The 21,358-nt window shown below is 32.0% G+C and overlaps 4 protein-coding genes and 2 long non-coding RNA genes across 11 annotated transcripts; 2 read left to right on the top strand and 4 right to left on the bottom strand.

The window, feature by feature from the left end:
• Nucleotides 1-498: 498 nt before the first annotated feature.
• LOC107367276 (uncharacterized) lies at nt 499-5,636 on the bottom strand. The gene is made up of 5 exons (XR_016198051.1): nt 5,484-5,636; nt 5,358-5,369; nt 2,158-2,235; nt 1,755-1,810; nt 499-1,220 (listed from the first exon to the last, which is right to left on the bottom strand). It is a non-coding gene; the product is annotated as an uncharacterized LOC107367276 (long non-coding RNA).
• Nucleotides 5,637-5,746: 110 nt separating this feature from the next.
• Nucleotides 5,747-7,104, bottom strand: LOC149094459 (uncharacterized). Its single transcript, XR_016198050.1, has 3 exons — nt 6,705-7,104; nt 6,555-6,634; nt 5,747-6,036 (listed from the first exon to the last, which is right to left on the bottom strand). It is a non-coding gene; the product is annotated as an uncharacterized LOC149094459 (long non-coding RNA).
• A 617-nt stretch (nt 7,105-7,721) lies between these two features.
• On the top strand, nt 7,722-9,946 carry CycE (cyclin E). The gene is made up of 3 exons (XM_015934968.3): nt 7,722-8,669; nt 8,792-8,943; nt 9,061-9,946. Exons 1-3 carry the CDS (start codon nt 7,925-7,927, stop codon nt 9,478-9,480), a joined length of 1,317 nt encoding a protein of 438 aa, XP_015790454.1. The 5' UTR covers nt 7,722-7,924; the 3' UTR covers nt 9,481-9,946.
• Nucleotides 9,943-10,874, bottom strand: uri (unconventional prefoldin RPB5 interactor). The gene is made up of 2 exons (XM_015934971.3): nt 10,756-10,874; nt 9,943-10,524 (listed from the first exon to the last, which is right to left on the bottom strand). The coding sequence occupies exons 1-2, from the start codon at nt 10,801-10,803 to the stop codon at nt 10,036-10,038; spliced, it is 537 nt and encodes a 178-aa protein (XP_015790457.2). The 5' UTR covers nt 10,804-10,874; the 3' UTR covers nt 9,943-10,035.
• A 231-nt stretch (nt 10,875-11,105) lies between these two features.
• On the bottom strand, nt 11,106-12,687 carry LOC107367274 (zinc finger C4H2 domain-containing protein). The gene is made up of 2 exons (XM_015934970.3): nt 12,331-12,687; nt 11,106-12,232 (listed from the first exon to the last, which is right to left on the bottom strand). The coding sequence occupies exons 1-2, from the start codon at nt 12,405-12,407 to the stop codon at nt 11,497-11,499; spliced, it is 813 nt and encodes a 270-aa protein (XP_015790456.1). The 5' UTR covers nt 12,408-12,687; the 3' UTR covers nt 11,106-11,496.
• Nucleotides 12,688-12,943: 256 nt separating this feature from the next.
• On the top strand, nt 12,944-19,117 carry Ars2 (arsenic resistance protein 2). 6 transcript variants are annotated; one of them, XM_015934967.3, is made up of 8 exons: nt 12,944-13,092; nt 13,300-13,633; nt 13,709-13,781; nt 13,851-14,015; nt 15,229-16,054; nt 16,116-16,256; nt 16,341-17,518; nt 18,857-19,117. In XM_015934967.3, the coding sequence occupies exons 2-8, from the start codon at nt 13,315-13,317 to the stop codon at nt 18,918-18,920; spliced, it is 2,766 nt and encodes a 921-aa protein (XP_015790453.2). In that variant the 5' UTR covers nt 12,944-13,092; nt 13,300-13,314; the 3' UTR covers nt 18,921-19,117. The 6 variants fall into 6 exon arrangements, with proteins under 6 accessions (XP_015790453.2, XP_089122624.1, XP_089122623.1 ...); XM_089266498.1 differs by lacking the exon at nt 18,857-19,117 and adding an exon at nt 18,001-18,499; XM_089266497.1 differs by lacking the exon at nt 18,857-19,117 and adding an exon at nt 17,630-18,499.
• Nucleotides 19,118-21,358: the final 2,241 nt, after the last annotated feature.

Genomic DNA, 21,358 nt, shown 5'->3' with positions numbered 1-21,358 from the left:
TTGACTGAATTACATCCATTGGTTATCCAAGGAATCAAAGTGAATCACCAAAAACAGGTAGCTTGGTGGCAGAATGCAGGTTTTATCATCAATCAATCGGAAATTGGATAAACAGGAGAAGACAATAAATGCTTTGAATCCATTGCAAACCAAATCTAGTCCAAACAATAACAATAATAATAAATCAAATCAAATGTTGACTTTTCCTTTTTGCTTTTTTGTTGCCTTTTTTCATTCCTTGTCCATTTAAACCAATCCTTTTGAGTCATTTTTTGCCTTCTTTTGGTCCACCTTTTAATCTAAATCAAATTCAGCTCAATAAACAAATCTAAATTGAGAGATGAAGAGAAATGAAAAAGAAAAGGTTAATTTTAATTTATGAAAGTAAAATGAAGAAAAAGAATGAAACTGAAAAAATTATCAACTCACCGAGAAACATTAAAGGTAAAATGAGTGTAAATGTGCTTTAAAAAAAGAAAGGAAAAGGTGAAAATGTAATTTTCAGGTTGAAAATTTTATTACGACTTTCATGTTGATTCATGTTGCCTTCAGATTCAACGTTGTACATTAAATAAAGATTATAATGACACACCAATAAAGGAACTAAAATTAGATTGATTTGAACCAGATAATCACATTAACAATAAGATATGTGTGTTTGTGTTTAGTTGAATAGCATTTCTTTAGCAATTCCAGAGAATCCATTTTATATTCAGAATTTTCTTTTCCTTTTTTTTCTCCATTTCAAGTCTTTTGCCTTTCAAGATTTCCAATCATAACTTTCTCCATGCTTTGGGCCTTAGCTTTTTATAATAATGGTTGTGGCAATAATAATGGCAATAATAATGTTTCCAACAACAACAACAGGAAAAACAGCAACAAAATGGGTTAACCTTGATGATTGGTTCAGTCCGTGTTTCAGATTCAATTACATTTTCAGATAATGGTGAGAGAAAGAAAAGCAAATCAAGAAATATGTACTTTACTATTTAGAATTGAAAACTGTATTAAACTGAAATTTAAAAAGTGTTTCCCAAATGTCAATATAAGAGAGTTTTGGCTTATTCCAATATTTTTTGTCTTTGGGATTTTGTGAAGAAATTTTTGTTCCTTTCCTTCCATGTTCAATCAAGTTGGATTTCAGGTTTACATTTCATTGTTTAATTTGGTTTGTCTTTTGGCTTGACTTTGGTTTGAACCCATTTCCAACTTAATAGCGTCTGAATTTTTCATTTTCACAGGAAAAATGATAAGGTAAAGAGAAGAAGAAGAAGAAAAATAAATAAATAAATAATGTCAGAAGCTGGAAAGATATCAACTGGTAAATGATAATGTTGATTGTAGTAATAGTGTTACTTTGATGATTGAAAATGAACATTTTGACATTTCATTTCCTTTCAGTTTCTTTCAAGTTTAAACTTCAAAATTTTGACCTCAAATGAGATTGAGATCAAATTAACAATATTATTATCAACATTTTACAATTTAAAATGAAAATAAATATCAGTTTTATTTCCATTTTTAGCATTTTCTTGATGCCTTTTTGACAAGGATTGCCATGAATATGACTTTGTAATTTATAAAGCTTTTTTGCTCATGGAAAGTGTTCAATTCTTGGTAATCTCAACCATTAATCAAAATAGAAAATGAATAACAGAGAAATTCAATTTCAATGTAATCAGTTTCATCAAATGATTTAAATGATGGATAAGATCACAGGAAAGAAAATGGGTTTAACCTGGAAATTGATTTACCTATCTGAAAATATTGGTAATCTTGACTCCGTTGTTCGTGATAATGAATCCCTTTGCTGTTGAAATGAAAATAACAAAACATTAAAAAATAATTAATTGAAAAGGTTAAACATAGCGACAGAATAAATTATAAACTTTAAACTTGGTTTAAGCTTAACTGTTAAGGGTTTGGCAATTAGGTAATCAATCAAGATAATTAGCATGATTTATATGAGATATTAATGAGAGTGGAATAGGATTAAGCGAGAAAAATAATGAAACTTTGATTCGTTGAGTTGCTTCATTTTATGGTATTACAGAGGCTTGGGTTAAGAGCGGAGCTACACGTGGTTAATTTATTAATTTATTCAGTGTTCATTTCAGGGAATAATGTTGTGATATGAAAGTTACATGAAATACTTACAGAATCATCCGAGTGAAGGAATCCTTCTGCTCGTCTGTAAACAACATTTCGTTGATATGGACTGGAATCGGAGAGAAGCTTGAAATAGAAGAAGAAAAATATTAATCAAACGTTGAGAGATTAAAGCAAGGCAAGGTAATCAATAAGGGAAAAGTAAATCAAAAATGAGGAGAAAATAATTTCACCAGAAGATTATAATGACATGGAAAGAATCGAGTATTAATTGTCAGATTATTCTGTTCACTGTGAATCTCGGAGTTTGCTGGCGATAATTAATCCATTTTAATTGTTGAATAGCATTAAGAAAAGGCTGAAGATTAAAAAGTAAGATTTTTGATTCAATTTTAGGTAGTATTTGGAAAAATTGAATCATTTTGTATCATTTGATAATGGGTTTGGACAGAAGTCGTTGGAGTCAATATTTATGTTTCAACAATTTCTGAATGGAAAATGGAAATCAGTTGAAATCTTTTTCCATTCAGAATTAATTTCTTGCCGTTAGCTAATTTCATTTCTGACTAGACTCTTGATTTTAAACCTTTTTTCAGATGAAATTCAATTTAAAAGCAAATATCAAAAAGCACTTGGAAAATATTCAAATCAAGATTGGGTTAACTGGTCATGGACAAGCTAATATGTATTTGTGAGGAAAGGAAAGATTTGAGAGATTTTTTAGAGAAATTGAAATTTCGATTGAAACTTGATTTAATCTTGGATTGTTTCAGGTCCAAACATGATTAAAATGATGGATGATGAATGAGTTTTCCTAATATTGAAAGGATTCTCTCAGCGATTGATTTAAACTTTATTTTCCATCATGCATATTGGTCTAAATATAATGAAACTTTCAACGTTTAATCATTAATTTAAGTGACTTTGGGTTGGTTTTTTGTTCTGATACAATTTATCTCTGAAAAGGTTATTAAGGCAAACAAAAGGTGACCGTTGATTATATTAAAAGTTTGAGTTAATAACATTCATCTTCAACAATACCCTTGAGTTTGATCATAAATGATGCTTTATAAAGGTTACAAAGAAATTAAAGTTTCCCTAATTTGAATGTTGATCATTTAACTTTACCATTACATAAAGAAGGCAAAAGGCAATTCAACATGTTCAACTAAATATTGCAGCTTGATTCAAATTGTAATCATCACTCTCCATTATCATCTCTCAACATTTCAATGGCAACACTGGACAAGAGTAAACTCGTTTGTTTCAGCAATTAAAAATGAATGCTTAAATGATGTCCATGACTAGTTAAACATTAATCTGGTTAACCATAAAAAATACAGTTTTGATTGTCCAAGTAACACCATTTTATGCAAATTGATGAGCTACAAAATGAGCAAAGATGAACTGAAATTTGTTCATCAAAATCCTCAGACAGTTGAATCGGTTGAACCAGAACCAGACATTAGATAATTAAAAATATTAAACTGAAAATCAACAAAACATAAAATTTTCTAATCAAACAGATATCAAGAGATTATTCAGAATCCAAAATAAATAATCTGCTTCAATGATTAGCAAAATAAATATTTGAATGAAGCAAACCAATATTTTCAGCATTAAATTGGTATTAATTCCAGTTTCTGGTTTAATTTGATCGAGTTTGATATTCAATTCTGATGGCATAATAATTTTGGGTTTTCAAACTAATCATTTGGTTAAACAGATTTGAAAATTATTATCGGCAAAATATTTAAATTGAATGAATTTACGTTACAAGGAATGAAATTAAGAGCTGAAAAGGACTTTTCTTCAAGATAATTGTCAAGAATCTGGTAAAAATAATAAATTTTAGGTGAAATGAAGGCAAAGTGAAATACAAATGAACAATGAATTTGAAAGTAACATTGAAATGGTCAAAAGATTTGGGTTTGAAATGAGTTGACTTGCAACCCAAACCTTTGAATGTTGACAACAATGAAAATATATTTAATTTCAATGGCAAAAATGGTTGTTTTCATGTTTGGGTTTTTGTCTAATGTTGGATACATTGGGATGCTAAAATCACTGTTTACTTGGAAATTTAATTCCTTTATTTATAACCCTTTTTTCAGTGTGTTTATTGTTGAGTTTTGCTTGCTTTTTGTAATACTTTGTTTATCAATGAGTTAGTATATCGTCAGAATAAAATTGAAGAGTCATGTTGTTATATATCAATTGAAAGGTAAACATTGAAACATTTTCTGGTTCAAAGGAAAGGTTGAATGAATGTGAGAAAATAAAGACTCAGATTATACACTTTCATCTGTAATGATCAGGTAAGTAAATTAACTTGAAACAAATAGCTAATTGACACCCTTTCAATGATTCAAATACACAGAAATGGGTACAACTTGAGATGACTTCAATTGCTATTTAACAGTTATTATTTGATTTATAAACTTATTGAAAAGCTTTCCTTAAAACATAAAGATGGGTAACAGAAGAGGCCAAGATTAATCAAGATACATTGTAAATGTGATTGTATGGATATAAATAAGGATGACAAAATTAACGGCAAATCAATTTTACAGCCCATTTGATAGCTATAGAATCCTTTACAATGTATTACATTTGGAACAATCACAATTTACTTTTTACAATCATTTAGATCAATAATGTATTTGATGATATTATTATGCCATGAAAATAAAAGTAGATTAGATGCTAAGTAAATGTTGAATGTTAACCTTAAAGATGAACCTTCTGGGTATATGTTGACCCTTTTAATACTTATATCAACATATGGTTAACGACTTGCTGTATTGTCTATAAAATGGGTAAATATTTAGTAAATACTTGCAAGATTCAGTATTAGTAAAGGCATCACAATTATATTAAAATTTGAACATGATAGGAATTGAGGCAACATGACATAGGAAGAGCTGAAGAGATTAAAAGAGACACTAGAAAAATGGTTAATATTTAATGGTTATGTTTCATTTTAAGAGGATTGGACAGATTAGTAAACTAACTGTTCATCACAACGGTAAACTCATTAAAGATAATGTGATCATAAATTTAAAATTTTACCAGAACGTAGTAGTTGATATATTTAAGGAATAACAAAAAGATCTTGAATTTTTTTTGTTTTCCTGGTTGTTATGGGTCACACTGGGTAAATGAGGGAAGTTTGATTTTTGATCGTTTGCCTTGATTTACATGTAACAATGGTTGTTTAATAAAAGGAGTAAATAATCAAGACTTACCCCAGCACAATTCTGGTGAATAAAGATTCCAAGTTAATTGAATAAGGCCGCAAACAAATGAAGATAATTATTAAAAGTTAATTTACATCACCATAGACACATGCATTGTGTAGACAATAAACTCACCCTTGGATCCATCTGTGAACAAGTATGGAAAGACCAGAAGTTAACCAGAAAAATAATTTATTTGGTTATCATTGCATAATTATATTAATTAATTCACAAAATCAGATTAAAGGTTGAATGTTTATTTGATTATGATTAATGACCGTAAATAAGATTCTTATGCTTAATAAACAACGAAAAACTTGACTTTTCTCTTTCATATCTGGTACCAGTATCCAGTCTTTGGTCCAGACCAAATGGATACCGATATAAGATATTGGAAATTTTTATCAACAATATAATTATTTGTTTTTTTATTAAAGTGATTAACTTACCCTGCACATCTATTTCCAATTGTTTAGTTTGATTTTTATTGATTGTGAAGAATTGAATTCAAATAAGATATTAGTGATGTACACCTGAATTGGAAAATAAAGTTCACCCAACTATACTTACCATCTACAGGAAACAAAGTGTATACATAGAAAGGAATGTGATTTAATCAAAACCAAAGATTATCAATTTGTTCAAACTTGTGTGACCAATATTGACTTACCTTTCGTCCAAGATTAATCTAAATTTTGGTTTTGAAATGGAGAAACGGAAAAATGGAAAATTTACAATTTTAATCTCTTTCTGGTCATTTCTCAATGGACTGTCCCAAATCTGGTCAAGTGACTAGTTTCACGGTCGCTGGTTTTCAATCATGTGATGCAAAAAAGTTAAATCTCTGTTAGTGCTGCCATACTGGATTTTTGAGCCATACATATTTGGGAATCATCCTCCCGGGCAAAAGAGGGTTGACCTCGAGCAGTTTGATCCCTCGCAAACCTAGACAAAGACCTCTGTTCAACTTTTAATTAACTCTTCTTTTCGTGAGATGGCGACTAAATTCGACTGGTTTTTCAATGGGTTTTCTTGATGCTATTTTTCTGGTTAAAAATGGCTTCTTTTTAATCCTCTTGGTAAACAAGTGTTCAAGATTTTATCAAAATGGCAGTTCAACTTTCACATATCTGACCTCTTGAAGATAGACCTACTCGACCAGATCTAGAAAAATCAACTGGCAAAAAAGGGATAAACTATACTGACCCCTCGTTTGTCATCTAATTTATTTAATAAATCCATTGGCGTTCCTCCTAACTCTTTGTACAATTTCCACTCATTTGCATCTATTAAATATTTTTCCAACAGATTTTAGATTAAGATACGGAATTTCAAAATAATGAATTTGGTACTCACCTTGATCGCAATTAACTTCTAGCAATAGGCAAAAAAGGGTCACATAAAGACAAAGATGAATGGAAAAGATTTGACTTAAAATCGCATTCAAATTCATGGTGTAGATGAACAATTTTTAAATAACAACGGAAATCAAGTGTGGAAAAATTTAGGATTCACTTCGAGAAACAAAAGCTAAAATAATCAGTTGGTTAAAAACTATCAAACGTTGGTAATCGCAAAAGGGTCACAATTCAGATAGCAAAGTATAAAACAATTGGACTTATATTTGCACAAGTATCGGTTAACTATTGGTCTAACAATGATTGGTTATGATTTGAGACTTCAATTCAGCGGAAAGACCAGTTTTGATTTCTTTACTGCACATACAAAAACATGATACAATCAAACCATGATTCCTTTTCAGATTTAATTCCTAACCTGATATTAGTTACCCATTATTTTATTTCTCTTATTTTCAAACGTCAATGATCCAGTTTTTAACCTCTGTTGGTTGAATATTATTTGTCCAATTGTTTTTTTGGGTAAATATTAATAACAATAACAACGATACCAGAAAATGCTTTGTACCGATAAGAAGAGTTCTGTTCAAGTTCAAAGGGGAAAGATGAAACCTAATCAAACTTGAAACAGGTTTAAAGTTACTAACCAATCTTAAAACCAATCTAGGCGAAGATATCGCTATTCTTTTTTATCTATTATTATCATCAGAACAATTGATTGAAATTCGATTAGATTGATGTATTTTGTTTTTCTCAATCAAGGGTTAGTTTTGTGCAATGAAAAAAAATTTAATGCCATTTTCTTTAGGCTGGCCAATTATTATTTTTAATAGGTTTGGTTAAATTGAATTAAGCACCAAAAAATTCGATACCCAATGTTTCAAATAATGCTACATCTCACATTTTCGCGCTCCCTAAGAAGATTAACCTTTCTTCTATGTGCTTCCCGCCATCTCTCCCAGTCTCTTCATTTATCTTCACAACTTGGCTCACTTCAGCTGATTCACTAGTTAAGTTGAGCCAGCAGTGGAAAGATAACATTTCTCTCTCTCTCTTCTTCTCTTTAGTTTTGCCTTTGTTTTTCTTTTCATTTTTTTTCATTCTTGTTCTCTGTTAATTTAGTTTTTAATAAAGATTGAGTGTGTTTCATTTACACCAAGCTAATTTTTTTACTCCATATTTGCTGCAAATAACCTTATTTGCCAGTGCAGTAGAATCATGGAGAACCAAGATGGATTTTTAACACCCAATTGTGCCCAATCTTCCCGCCGAGTTCGCCCTTCACCTTTACCACAATTAAATATGAGTGATCCTGCTGAAATGTGGGAATCAATGATCACATCAGATGAAAATTATCACCGTGATCCTCACATGCTTTCCAAACATCCGCATATCACACCTCGAATGAGATCAATTTTATTGGACTGGTTAAGTGAAGTTAGTGAATTGTTCAAGCTTCATCGGGAAACTTACTATTTTGCCCTTGACTTTGTTGATCGTTATTTATCTGTTACAAAAGATATTCCCAGGCAGCAATTGCAACTGATTGGAATAACCTGCCTTTTTATCGCGGCCAAAATTGAAGAAGTTTATCCGCCGCCTGTGTCAAATTGTTTCGAAGTTACCGATGATGCCTGCTTAGTAGAGGAAATTATCGCCAAAGAACTAGTCATCATGGAGAGTCTTAAATGGAACTTACATCCAATTACAGTCAACAAATGGCTTTCCATTTTTATGCAAATTTACTCCATTTTGGAGAAAGAAAACAATGTCGATCCTCAATCTTTATCTACTGGAGAAAAATTCTTGATGCCCAACTACAGTGGAACATTTTTTTCTCAAGTCGCTCATTTAGTGGATCTGTGCATGTTGGACTTTGGTTCTCTACAATTCAATTATGATGTTATTGCTGCTTCAGCTTTTTATCATTTCACAAATGAACACACTGTCTACTCTTGTACAAGTAAGCACCCCCTTCTTTTAAAAATCATATTGAACAAAAATCCTTTGTTTCGTAGAGCGGGCTCCCTCTGCATCAACATTCACCTAGAATTTTTCGCTAATAGCTATTTTTGCTTTTCTCAGGATTTAAGTATTCCGATATAAGGGAATGTGTAATATGGATGACGCCATTTGCATTAGCAGTTCGCGAAACCGGATTTACAGAGCCTAAGGTGCAAGTTGAACATCCATTTTGGTCCAACATGAAATACCATACAGCTGATTTAACATTATTGGTAATTACCAGATTTATTATATCTATTATATTCTGTCACTATCTATTCGCTCCATATTATTGCCTCCATTTATCTTACCGCTCATATTAATCTTGTCTTTGTTTACTCAATTAATAGGAGCGAGCGCATACGAAACAAGTAGATCTGGCTGAAGAAGCTAGTTCAGAGTCATCATCATCAATGCCTCCTTCACCAGTTACTAGCAGTCCATACGCTCAGTCTAAAATAGGTCAAAAAAGGAAGCGAGAGACCTCACCGACAATAAGAGTGCCATCATCTCCTAAAACTGCATCTTCAATTTCTTCATCTTCATCACCAACACCATCAACATCGTCTACATTGACGCCATCCTCTGTTTATAACAAACAGAACATTGGTTCAAATAAAAGAAAACGAGATCTCAACAATAACAGAAGCAACTATGATGATACTGATGATAGCAATTGTGGGAACGAGAAAGAAGTTCATTCTAGAGGCAATGTTAAGCGATGTAATAAGAAAAGAAGATCCATTTCACCATCTAAAAGCAGTTTTTAAAACCAATCGCTTTCTAAGCCACTATTAAAAACTTTTTATGCATCCATCATCAAGTGAATGGGAAAGCTTGGAAATTCAGGCTTTCTTGCTTGTATCCATTCCTTATTTATACAACTCTAATATCCCCAGGTTTTCGCTTTAATAGCCAACTGGAATTACGGGATATTATAAATGCGTTTTTCATTTTTATTTGTGCAAGTATGAGATCAACTTTTGACGATTCCATACCCTAGCAAAAACGTACTACATCAATCAATTGTACTAATCTTTCGATACGAACATGTTTCATTTTTTTATAAACTGCGGTTTATTCCTCGACTAATTCTAATTAAATTGTTTGTAGACTCTGTGATTTTGATCAAGTCAAATCTTAAACTTAATCATCAATGGACCAATCAATCATGAAATCAATCCACAACCGAAACCTATTTAATTACAATTATTAATTAAAGATCTTCCAAATGGATTTTCAATGTTTCTTTCTTATTTAAAAATTATCAACAATGGTTTACATGAAAAAATATAAAATATTTACAACACAGCAACATGTCTTGATTAAACATTTCGCTGTCTCTCCGATTTTTCGCGCTCCTTCATTAATCTGACTTTTCTTCTATGTTCTTCCCTCCACTTTTTTTCGGCCTCTTCATCATAATCTTCCATTATTTCCACTAAATCTTTCTTCTCTTCAGTTAGTTCATTGGTGAATTTGAGCCAATTTTGTATAGCTTCTACTTCCTTTTCAACCTCTTTCTTTCTATCTTGACAATATTGAATCCTTCGATCAGCAATTTCAACTGCTTGAGAAACTGATCTATCAACAAACCAATTATCACCCAAAGAAACCATCACTTGGTTAGTATGATCAAGATAACCTGGCATAAAAGCAATGGGCGCATCTTCCCTCCTCATATTATGACAAATAGGCGCCATGACTGGATGACAAAGCTTTTTCACCAACATTTCCATGTTACTTTTTAAAGTCTCATATTCATTGATTATCGTGTCATATGAAGCTAACTTGACTTTGGCCATTTCTAAAGCCTAGTTAAGGAGGGAAAATAGAAAGCGACAGAAAAAAATGTTTATTTAAAAAACACAATAGCCAAAGCGGGAGAAATGGGAGGGAAAAATTATATAATTTGAGGTCGATGCGGCAAATTCATCAATGTAAGGAGTGAAAACAGCAAGGTGAAAATAGACTCACAGAGGCGACATCCCTATTTATAAAAAAGCAATAACAATTTTGAAATGACAATAAACAGTTTCACTCACCATTTGTTGGTTAACTTTTAATTTATCCAAAGAAAATTGTGGTTCCATTTTGAGATTATTTTTAATTAATTAATAATTGAAACAAAACAATGCAACACACAAATTAGACAATATCTATCAGCTGTTTTCAAGAATAAATTGTCAGTTTTTAAAGTGTTTTAGTTTTTCCCCAGGTGGCGCTAAATTTTGGGTTTTTGGTTGAGTTTGTAAAAAAAATTTTCTCAAAGAACGAGCTTTGTCATTGACAGTTCAAAATATCACAAAACTAAATCGAGTTATTCCGAGCTGAATAATATGCAGAATACATTAGATTTTTTTCGAGATTCACATGCAAGAATTGAAAATGACCATTTATTCTTCACACTTAAACGGGTGTTTATTTGGGTTGGAATAAAAAGAAAATAATTGAAAATTAAGAAAGAGTTTTACAAATTTTGTTCATGTTTTTGATTAAAAACTAAACAACTTGGATAATGATAATTGATCGATTTCATGCTTTTTAAAAAGTTATTGAGAAGGTATTGCTTGGTTCACACTGCAAAGGCTAATTGATTAAAATAGGAAACTCAGTAAATTGGAAGAGTAACACAAATTATTGATTGTTATATGCATAAAACGATGTTGTCAATCGTTTTGTTTGGCAGAAAAACAATCGTTAATGATGGATGAACAAGTTGTTTTTTAAATTATATTATTACTGGTGTTATATTCAAGATTACTGAACTAACTTAGCGAAATATTTCAATCTTCACTCTTTCGTTTTGGTTTTTTTGGGTTACGTGAACGACTCTTGGCCTTGCACAATGGACAAATAGGTGCATTACGGTGTATTTGTTGATGGCACGATAAACATGACTTCATTGGAGGTGGTTGTTGGCGAAATGCTGCTGGAGGTGCTTGTCTTTCAGAAACGGATATACTTGAGACACCAGAAGTTACTGATGAATGGGCAGAAGAAGGTCCTTGGAGGAGTCCAGGTCTTAAAGGAATCGAGGGTAATGTGGGCTTAAAAGGGGTGATTGAAGATGAATGGGAGTTGGTAGCGATTGATAATAAAGGCTTGTTCAATTGCTTGTCATTGGCTTCAAAGTCTCGATTAGAAGATTCATTGAGCTGATGTTTTTTGAATAATTCTAGTCTAATCTTTTCTTCCTCATCTTGGAGATCATTCAATAATCCCAAGCCAAGTCCAGATCTCATTTTATTAGCGTGATCCTTCAACTGTTGACATTCTATCAGCAAGCTTTTAGCCGTTGCTAAGTGTTGGCTATGTTCCTCATCACTTTCTTTGATGACATTTTCCATTTGATTAAGATCTGAATGAATCAATCTCAGTTCCTCTACATGGGCCGTTTTCTCTTGTTCAAGAAATTCTTTCTCTTTTCGATAGGCAAGCAAACATCTTTTTTCTGCCTCCATAGAGTCCATCTCTTGTTTCAAGCGTGATTTAATACTATTAAGTTCAAATGTTACATCTCTGATATTCAAAAAAAAGAGATTCAGAAAGTGACGTTATTGTATTAGCTGGTTCAACATAAAAAAAGAGTTACAAAAATAGCATTGGAGTACACTTACCGAAGCTCTTTCAAATATTCGAGTTTATTGATAGCAATCTCATCTTCTGATGAGATTGAATGGCCACTGGAAGTCATGATTGAGTCTTTATTTAAATGTTGATGAATTTTAAGATAAATTAGTTAAGGTTTATTTGAATAAATACTTGGTTTTAAGTGAATGAAATAGTTATTTTGAAATGATGATGACAAATATCACACTTGTTACATAAATAACTGACTCAACTGAACGCTGAACAATCAAGTTTTTCTGCAATTTTTTAATAATATAACATAGATTAATGATAAATATGAGTTTTTAAAACAATCAAGTTTGGACTAAAGATTGAACCCGAAATTGACCAATACTTTGATGCAAAGCAGCTGACAATATGAGCATGACAAGGTTCCTCTGAATGTACATTTCAGTCCCTATTTCAAACCAACAATAATTTCAGAATGATTAATTTTATTTATCAGGGCTGTGCAGAAAGATGAAAAGTTTTAAATTAAAGTACAATTATCATGTTTTCATAAGAATCTTCTAGAAATTTAAGCCGATTTGTCATATCAATCGAACTACTTTTTGAGAGTAAGTTAATAAATATACGGTCCCTCCAATTGCCATTCCGCCATTTTTATGTTTCATGCTACATGTATTGGTAACTCAATGCACATTGTACTTAATTCTTAATTTTTTTAAATTGATTAACTGTTCAATTGTCCAATTTTTGGATTAAATTTGTGTCTCATCTTATCAATTAGTCATTCTATCATTTAATAAGTAAGTACTAACGTGTTAATAGTATTTTCAAAATATTTGTGAAAATGTGTTTGTCGGTGTGGTTTTCATATTTAAATGGTCTTATGTCTCTTTCCGTAGTCAGGCTTAAGCCAGTTTTTTTGAAGATGTTTATTTTTTTAATTTGTGGTGTTTCATTAATTTTTAATTAGCTTTTTTTACCTTTTAATCTCTCGTTTTATCTTTTAGATTATTTCATTAACAATGGGGGACAGCGATGAAGAATATGATCGACGCCGAGTCAGAGACAAGTTTAAGAGAGAACGTAGTGATTACTCAGATAGGTACACCGGTAGTCGAGGTCGGGAAGATTATGCCGATACTAGAGACTCCGGTGGAGGTTGGGGAGCTAATTCCTCAGGTAGTCGAGATAGAATGAACAGAAGTGGCGGTGATGGACGCTACTCAAGTGACAGATATGGGAATCAGAGAAGGGACAGATATGGTAGTCCCGGTGACAGAAGTGATATGAGTCCTCCGATGAAAAGGGTTCGCAACACTCGTCCAGAATGGGAAGATAGAGGTAATTATCAATCATCAAATAATTTCGATTATTCTCATTCCGGTGGAGCTTGGAACCCACTTGATTCTGGATTAGCTCATACCCTATCTTCAGCAGCAGCCGCCGCCGCCGCTTTTAACTCTAATGCATCACCCGCTACTCATCAAAGGTATTTATCTGCATTTCATCTTGTATCTATGCCATTTCTTACTAAATACAAATTTTATCTTTCGTATAGCACTGGACCAACGCAACCACCTATGATGACCTTTAAACAATTTCTAGGTACACAAGATGACAGTGTTGATGACATGGAGGCTGTTAGAAAATATAATGATTATAAGACAGAATTCAAGAAACAACAGATATCAGACTTTTTCACAGCTCATAAAGAAGAAGAATGGTAAGAATAATAAGCCTGTTCCTTTTCTCCTTTTGTCATTGTCTATCTATTTTATGCTATCACTCACTTCCATGTTTTCGTGAGTGAATACTTGGTTCGATCTTGTTCATGATATGAATTGAGATACCTATTTTCAACAGAGTTAATCTCATCTTCACTTTTACATCTCATCATTTCTACATACCATTATTATTTTTTTTAATGGATCCACTCTTAATTCCTCTATCTCCTATGTTCTTACTATTGAATATTTTAAACTCACGCGCCTCCTTTCACTAGAACTAATTTTATACCACTTTTCCTATCTACAGCGGTTTGACTTATCGTCAATATAATTTACCAGGACAAGAATCTTATTTTATATTATCAGTGAATTTTATAAATTGTTTTTTTGATGTGTTTGCACATGGTTCAGAGAAACGTTTGAAAAGCATTTGTTTTATTTTGTTTAACATATTAAGTTATTTAAGTCAAGTTGTTGATCTCATCAGTTTAATAATCTACAATCAATCAATCAAATCGGAAGTTTCTTGAATTATAAACTAATGATTTACCCCACTTATAAACCCTTGAAACCTTCATATACACGCAAAATCCTTTCCTTCATGTGTCCAGTGAGCTTTTTCACTAAAAAAGTGTAAAGTTAGGCATCTCTGATATGCCTATTGGGTAAAACCTTCATCATTTTTATTTGTAAAAAGTTCGCCAAAAATCTTCTACTTCGATCTTCTATCTCAAAAACAACAAAACTAAGTCATTTTCAATTTACAAAAAAAAATAATTTATTTTATTGTGAATATCGGGATGATGCTTAAATATTGTCATCCTCCTTTATTATTTTCAACTCATCTGATCCTAATTGATTATGTTTATAGTTGTTGAATTTACAAATTTATAAATTCATATGTCAACTTATGACCATGAATATTTTTATAAAATATTGAAATAGTAGAAAAATATGTTTATTTTTGTATTTGTGATTTTACATCGCGTAATGGGGTGAAAACACTCGACTAAGGTGAGCTTTGTGCATTTGCGCGTTCAATCCATCCATAATTTCAATTATTTAATATTCATCTTTATTTTTCAGCCCTCACTTTTTTAATGACGCATCTGCCTAATAAACTCTTTAAATTCAGTTGATTGAACTTATCAAGTGTTCTAATTCATCTTTTTCTTCTCTCTATCCGCTTATTCTTTTACTTTTTCTCAGGTTCAAGTCTAAATACCATCCTGACGAGTTCGGCAAGCGTAAAGAAGAGTCACATCAAGCTCTTAAGAATAGATTAAATGTCTTTTTGGAACTTTACGAAAAAGGATGGGTCGATTCTGTTAGTATCGATGTTGAAAAGTCAGACCAGATAATTCGTTTATTAGATGCCGCTGTTATCAAACTAGAAGGAGGTACAGATTTTGACCTGAAAGCATTAGACGCAAAAAGTGATGCCCCAGAGGAAAAAGCGAAAGCATCAGATCTCGAAGTATTTTCTGTAGACGTTGAAAAACCTCCTCCTAAGACTAAGGAAGAAGGCGAAGAAGATGACGAGAATGAAAATGAAAGTGATAAAAAAGAAGAAGGAGAAACAGATGACAAACCTGAACCTAAAGAAGTCAAGGCAGAAGACAGTGAAGAAGCAAAAGTAAAAGCCGAACCTGTTGAAAGTTCAGAATCTGAGCCAGTCAAAAACTCGGATGAAAATATGGGGGAATGTGAAGATTCCAAGGAAAGTAAAATCGAGGTCAAGGCCGAGCCCTCTGAAGAAATGGAAGACGGTGAGGCATCTATGAGTAAAGAATTGTCAGAGCATGATCCAATGAAAGAGGAAGGTGAAGAAGACGATAGTGTCAATGAACCTGATGAAAAACCTGTTGACAAAGAGGAACCTGAGTCTGAAAAAATGGAAGAAAGTAATGAGGTGAAAAAAGATACAACCAATGAGACGGATGATAGTGAACCCAAACCGCGACCTCTTCATCTTAAAGATTCAATTTTCCTGCGCAATATTGCACCTAACATCACTAAGGCTGAAATAGAGGAGGTAAATTCATGATTTTCAATTTTGAAGCGCAAATTTTAACAAATTTCAAATTCATTTTCAGATATGCAAAAAGCACCCTGGATTCCTACGGGTTCATATTGCTGATCCTGCTGCAGACCGTAAATTTTATAGACGAGGATGGGTAACTTTTGAAAAATTGGGTAACATCCGAGAAATCTGTCTAGAAATGCTTAGTATTAAAGTGAGTAACAATGCTAACAACTTCATTTGAAATTGTTCATCACAATCATAATTAACTTTAAATTGTAATTTTTGTAAATTCCAGATAAAAGAATGTGAATTAGGAGCTATTGTGAATCGAGATTTAACTCGAAGAATTCGATCAGTCAATGGTATTGCCTCACATAAAAACGTAGTACGCGCTGATATCCGAAATGCAGCAAAAATAGTTTTCAATTTAGATCACCAAAGACGTATTTGGGATGATCCAGAAGAAAAGAAAGATTCAAATGAACCCAAGACCAAAGAAGAGGTTGCATTCGGATTCCAATCCTCTAATCCACTGCTTAAAAATATTGCTGATTATATGATTGAAGAAGCTAGCGCTGAAGAGGAAGAGCTATTAGGAGATCAAGCAGGTGAAGAAGAAGGAGAGGAAAGTCCAGGACAGTCACTAGAAAGAGATGAAAATCTTATAAAAGTTTTAGATCGTTTACTTTTATATCTTAGAATAGTCCACTCTGTTGATTATTATAATCACAGTGATTATCCAAATGAAGATGAGATGCCCAATCGTATTGGAATCATGCATGCTAGGGGTGCTCCTCCTTCAAGTAAAGTTACCTCACAGGAAATTAACGAGTATATTAAAGCCTTCGAGCAAAAGATCAAGCCTTATCTTCAACCTCCTGTTGTTATAACTGAAGAGGAAGCTATCAAGTTAGGTAAAAAAGAAGCAGAAAAGGAAGTCGAAGAGTTTATTAAACAAAATACCCATGAAATCGGTAAAGACAAGTGGCTTTGTCCGTTATCGGGTAAAAAGTTTAAGGGACCTGATTTTGTTAGGAAACATATTTTAAATAAGCATGAAGATAGATTACTACAAGTTAGAAAAGATGTTGATTATTTTAACAATTACCTGATGGATCCGAAGCGCCCTTCACTGCCTGAACACCCTTCAAATCGACCTGCTTCAGCCCAGACTGGTGGTGGTAAAAATGACAATCCTTCAATGGGATCCAATGGTCCTGCTTTAGCTACTAACACTTGGGCTCATCCCGCTGGTGCTTTCCCAGCCGCTCCTGGTTATCCAGGATTTCCTTTACGTGCTCAACTAGCTTTTGGTAATCCAATGGCTGCTTGGACAGCTCTAAGTCGAAACTATCAACCCATGGGACCTAATATTGATTACACACGAGGAGGATCAAATCAAGCAGCCGCTGCCGCTGCTGCTGCTGCTGCCGCCGCATCTGCAGGAATAACCAGAAACCGCTATGGTGCTAGGTGAGTAAATCTAAGACCCGAACCTCCCGTTAAGCAAAAACAATCGTATAACTATTTAAAATGATCGGTTAGCTTATTGATGATCTAAATTAATCTGAAAACAACTTTTAGACATGATCCTCGGGAAGTTGTTGGATACGCAGATTTGGATGATAACCTGGAAATGATCTAGGAAAAAGGCTTCAAGAGTGATATTTCCATCGAGGGAAGATTATTGAAACACGTCAATGAAGAAGGATCGAAAGGGAAAATAAATCCAAAATGAGTAACTCATCTAAAATATGTTCTATTGATTCAACATAATAATCCGACATTAAAACTGAGCTATCAGTTGTTTTCAGATCGATTGAGATCTCTTTTCATTTTGCATTCAAATCAAATCTTTAACATAAAAAATGATTGTTGATTTTGTATCGACATTGACTAAATTAAAAATTGACCGAACGTTAATATTAACATTTTTGATGATGTTAATGTTTCAGAATAAAGACAAGAAACTATAGAGATCTCGACGCGCCTGACGATGACTGATAGGAAGACGCAACATCCATAAATTCATCATAATGATATTATAAAGTCCTTCATCAATTTTTTGCCCTGAGTTCCAGCTTTTTTCCTTCTTCCTCCTTCCTTTTTTTCATGTTCATCCAACCTGAAAATTTTTAACATGAACCAAATATCAATATTAAACAATACCAACACCAAGACAAAAAAACACTTCCAAATTTAGTTAAGAAGGAAAAATCTCCTCACTCAATGTATAATTGAAAATTTACTTTCACTACCTTTCCATCAATAATATCAAATCTTCCCTTACCGTGATCATCTTCATTGTTTCTTTCGTTCTATCTTGATAATCACTAAATTAACAATCGGATCATCTTATTAAATGCTAAAAAATTGAGAATAATAATAATAGGCAGCTTTTGCCACATGTACAACGATCATTTTGTCTGTTTATTAAAACCCAAAATTATTTAATCTCATTTTGGATATGATTCATTAAGCTACATTTTTCGAGATGCAAAATTTATATTTATCATGTAAAATAAATTTCCTCTATCTCTTGAAAGTTATCCTCCAAGAAAACTTGCATTAATTTTCTTTCCAAACTATTAACGGCTCTATTTGCGTTGTTGTATTGCGAAAAGAAAAATTGGTCGCTCGTTTTCTTCGCTTCTCTAACCCATTAGCCGGTCATAGTAACCTTTATCATTATTATTTACTTGATTTACTCCTTCCAATAATTTGTCTACCTTTTAGAATCAATTTACAAGATTAAATCTAATTGCTGGTGATGTTCTCTTTCTTTTGTTTCTTTCTCTATTCTCTTTGCAGTGAACCTCTCCTACCCTCTTTGATGCAAATACTTAATAGAGGCAGTGGTAATGCTTCCAAATGAATGAATCATTCTCCACTCTTAACCCCTTCCAGTCATGCCAGTGACCAACAAATGAATCTTTCACTCTCTATCTCTTTCGCTCTCTTTCCCCCTTAAAACCAAATCAACCTTGCAAACTCATTTATTTGTAAATTTAATTTAAATACAAAATTGATATTACACTTATTATAAATACAAAAAAAACAAAAAACAATAAATTATCAGCATTTAAACTTCATTTATTCAGGTAAGTCAAAAATCGAGTCAAAACTGAAACCCAATTTACCAAACAGTAAAATAACGAAACACTAGATGGCGCTATCAAAGGCTATACTTTTACCATAAAATTTTGTTCATTTTCAGTAAAAAAACATTATTTTTGCTTCTGTTCATCTTGAACTTGAAATTTAAAGACATTTCTTATAAATTGTTTAATTAAAGCTAAATTATTGACTCATCGAATGCTCGACAAAATGAATCGCCAGTGATTATAGTTGTAAAGATACAATGAAACAGGAAATATCATTTTCATTTTGCTTTTTCATTCCAATTAATTGAATGTATCCAAAGGGTAAATCATATCCATATTAGATCCGGTTTATATCAATTCAATTGATGATCATTATTAAACACTGATTGGCATCAATAAAGCCTTTTTTTGTCCCATTTATTCATTAAACTTGATGATCTCTTCATTTTCTGTTCAATTAAATGAAACAAAATGAAAAGACCAATTTATTGAAGTTGACCGTTTTTAGTCAGTAATTGGTTTATTATTTATTTTAATTGTTTCCAATCTATTGAATTGATGTTAACCATTTCATTCAATTGATAAAGCCAATCGAAAAGTAAATAGTTGTTGATTAATTAGCTAATGAATGGAGAGTTGAAATAGATTTGATGAAAATGAAATTTTTGCCTTCATTTTGTGGCGTTTAGTTTTTTAAGCTCAAGCCAAAGTCAAGTTTGCAAAATTATATGAAAAAGTGAAGGCAAAAATTTGAAATCAGCTCAACAAAATGAGCTTGGCTAAACTGTTTTAGTTTGTTTAACATTGTTAACATTAAAGTCTATTTTTATCCGCTTTTTAATTGAAATTATTTTCACTTCAACTCTCCATTTTTTTGCTTCTCTGCTTGTCTTTTGCTTACATTTTACATTCTCAACAATATTAACGGTTAACATCTTGCTTGCTATTTACAATTTTTTAACATTTAATCAAATGTAAATCAACATTCCAACATTGATCACAATTCAAAGGTTAAAAATCTGATTCTTTGAAAGCAAAAGGACAAGAAACGCGAAAATCTGCCAAAATTTGAGGAAATCGACAAAATTCTCAATTGTTTGCTTCTTAACTCCAAACATGAAAATGATACTTTTCTTGACCATCAACTCGATCTTATAAGATCATGATGAAGTGCTTATTACAGAAACTCTGGCTTTTCAACTTGAATATTGAGTCATAATGTGCTCATACATTCGTCTTAGCAGTGAACATAAAATAGCACAATCGATGTACCAGCGATTAAATTAGTCTTTGAATTAATCATTTGAAGATCCATCAAAGTTCATCTCCAAGTCTTGAAGTTAAATTGGTCAGTTGGTACTAAACCTTTCAAATATTGCGTGAAAAGGAAATTTAGTCAGAAATATTATTGTTTTTGGTGTAATGAAAATTGACTTGTGCGATGAAATCGAAGAGAAAATTAAAAAATTGTGAATTCCAAAAAAGAAATTGATTTTGGAAATCCATTTGAAGGCGAGTTTTTTACAGATTATCAAAAGTTCATTGAGATTGAGTCGAAAACTGACATTTTCGATCATCAAAATTAACTCAAGCAATACGATTGCAATGAATGATTTTGGTGTATTTCCTTTAAAACTGATTGATTTGATCAAAAAATAAGGTTGATACAAAATTATCGGTAATCAAATATAAACAAATTTATGAAATGAAAAGATCGCTCAATGGTTATAATTTCAATTTATAGCTTATTTCCTGAGAATCAATCAGATCCAATCTCAATATGTATTTTGTTTTCATTTGTCACAATATTAAGCTCGGGAAAGCACATTAAACTACACTCATGACTATTTTCCATGTTAATCAACTAAGATTTGATGAACAATTGGTTAATGAAGAAATCTTTATTTACAAATTTCTATCCAAATTAACGCGTTGAAGTGAATTATAAATTTGTAATTACAAAACCCTCAAAAATAGAGTCAAATCATCGTGATTCATAATTAAATCGAATACTTTTGCACCAAGCTTTACATCGATGCCTTTTAAGAAAATTATTAAATGTTCTTTGGCCGATTGACCAGTGATTCGCTAAAACACAAAATCGGAAAAGTTAATTAAGATGATTAAATGAACTCTTAATAAAGTTGTTACAAATTGCTCTGCCAAACAAAAGATGAAAACGGTAAAAGACGAGAAAATTGAAGACTTA

The sequence above is a fragment of the Tetranychus urticae genome, chromosome 1 (assembly GCF_039701765.1).
Source record: "Tetranychus urticae isolate SD_2017Ah chromosome 1, NJAU_TeUrti_SD_1.0, whole genome shotgun sequence".
NCBI classification, from domain to species: domain Eukaryota; kingdom Metazoa; phylum Arthropoda; class Arachnida; order Trombidiformes; family Tetranychidae; genus Tetranychus; species Tetranychus urticae.
Note: the sequence above shows the minus strand (reverse complement) of the source record. Positions and strands in the feature narration are given on the sequence as shown.

Bases quoted from the DNA above. Each gene is read 5' to 3' on its own strand.
- CycE (XM_015934968.3), top strand. From the start codon at position 7,925: ATGGAGAACCAAGATGGATTTTTAACACCCAATTGTGCCCAATCTTCC. The intron at 8,670-8,791 runs GTAAGCACCCCC...TGCTTTTCTCAG, and splicing joins CACTGTCTACTCTTGTACAA to GATTTAAGTATTCCGATATA. The intron at 8,944-9,060 runs GTAATTACCAGA...CTCAATTAATAG, and splicing joins CAGCTGATTTAACATTATTG to GAGCGAGCGCATACGAAACA.
- uri (XM_015934971.3), bottom strand. From the start codon at position 10,803: ATGGAACCACAATTTTCTTTGGATAAATTAAAAGTTAACCAACAAATG. The intron at 10,525-10,755 runs GTGAGTGAAACT...CTCCTTAACTAG, and splicing joins TAAAAGTTAACCAACAAATG to GCTTTAGAAATGGCCAAAGT.
- LOC107367274 (XM_015934970.3), bottom strand. From the start codon at position 12,407: ATGACTTCCAGTGGCCATTCAATCTCATCAGAAGATGAGATTGCTATC. The intron at 12,233-12,330 runs GTAAGTGTACTC...TTTGAATATCAG, and splicing joins GAATATTTGAAAGAGCTTCG to AGATGTAACATTTGAACTTA.
- Ars2 (XM_015934964.3), top strand. From the start codon at position 13,315: ATGGGGGACAGCGATGAAGAATATGATCGACGCCGAGTCAGAGACAAG. The intron at 13,782-13,850 runs GTATTTATCTGC...TCTTTCGTATAG, and splicing joins TCACCCGCTACTCATCAAAG to CACTGGACCAACGCAACCAC. The intron at 17,519-18,856 runs GTGAGTAAATCT...TTCTCTTTGCAG, and splicing joins AGAAACCGCTATGGTGCTAG to TGAACCTCTCCTACCCTCTT.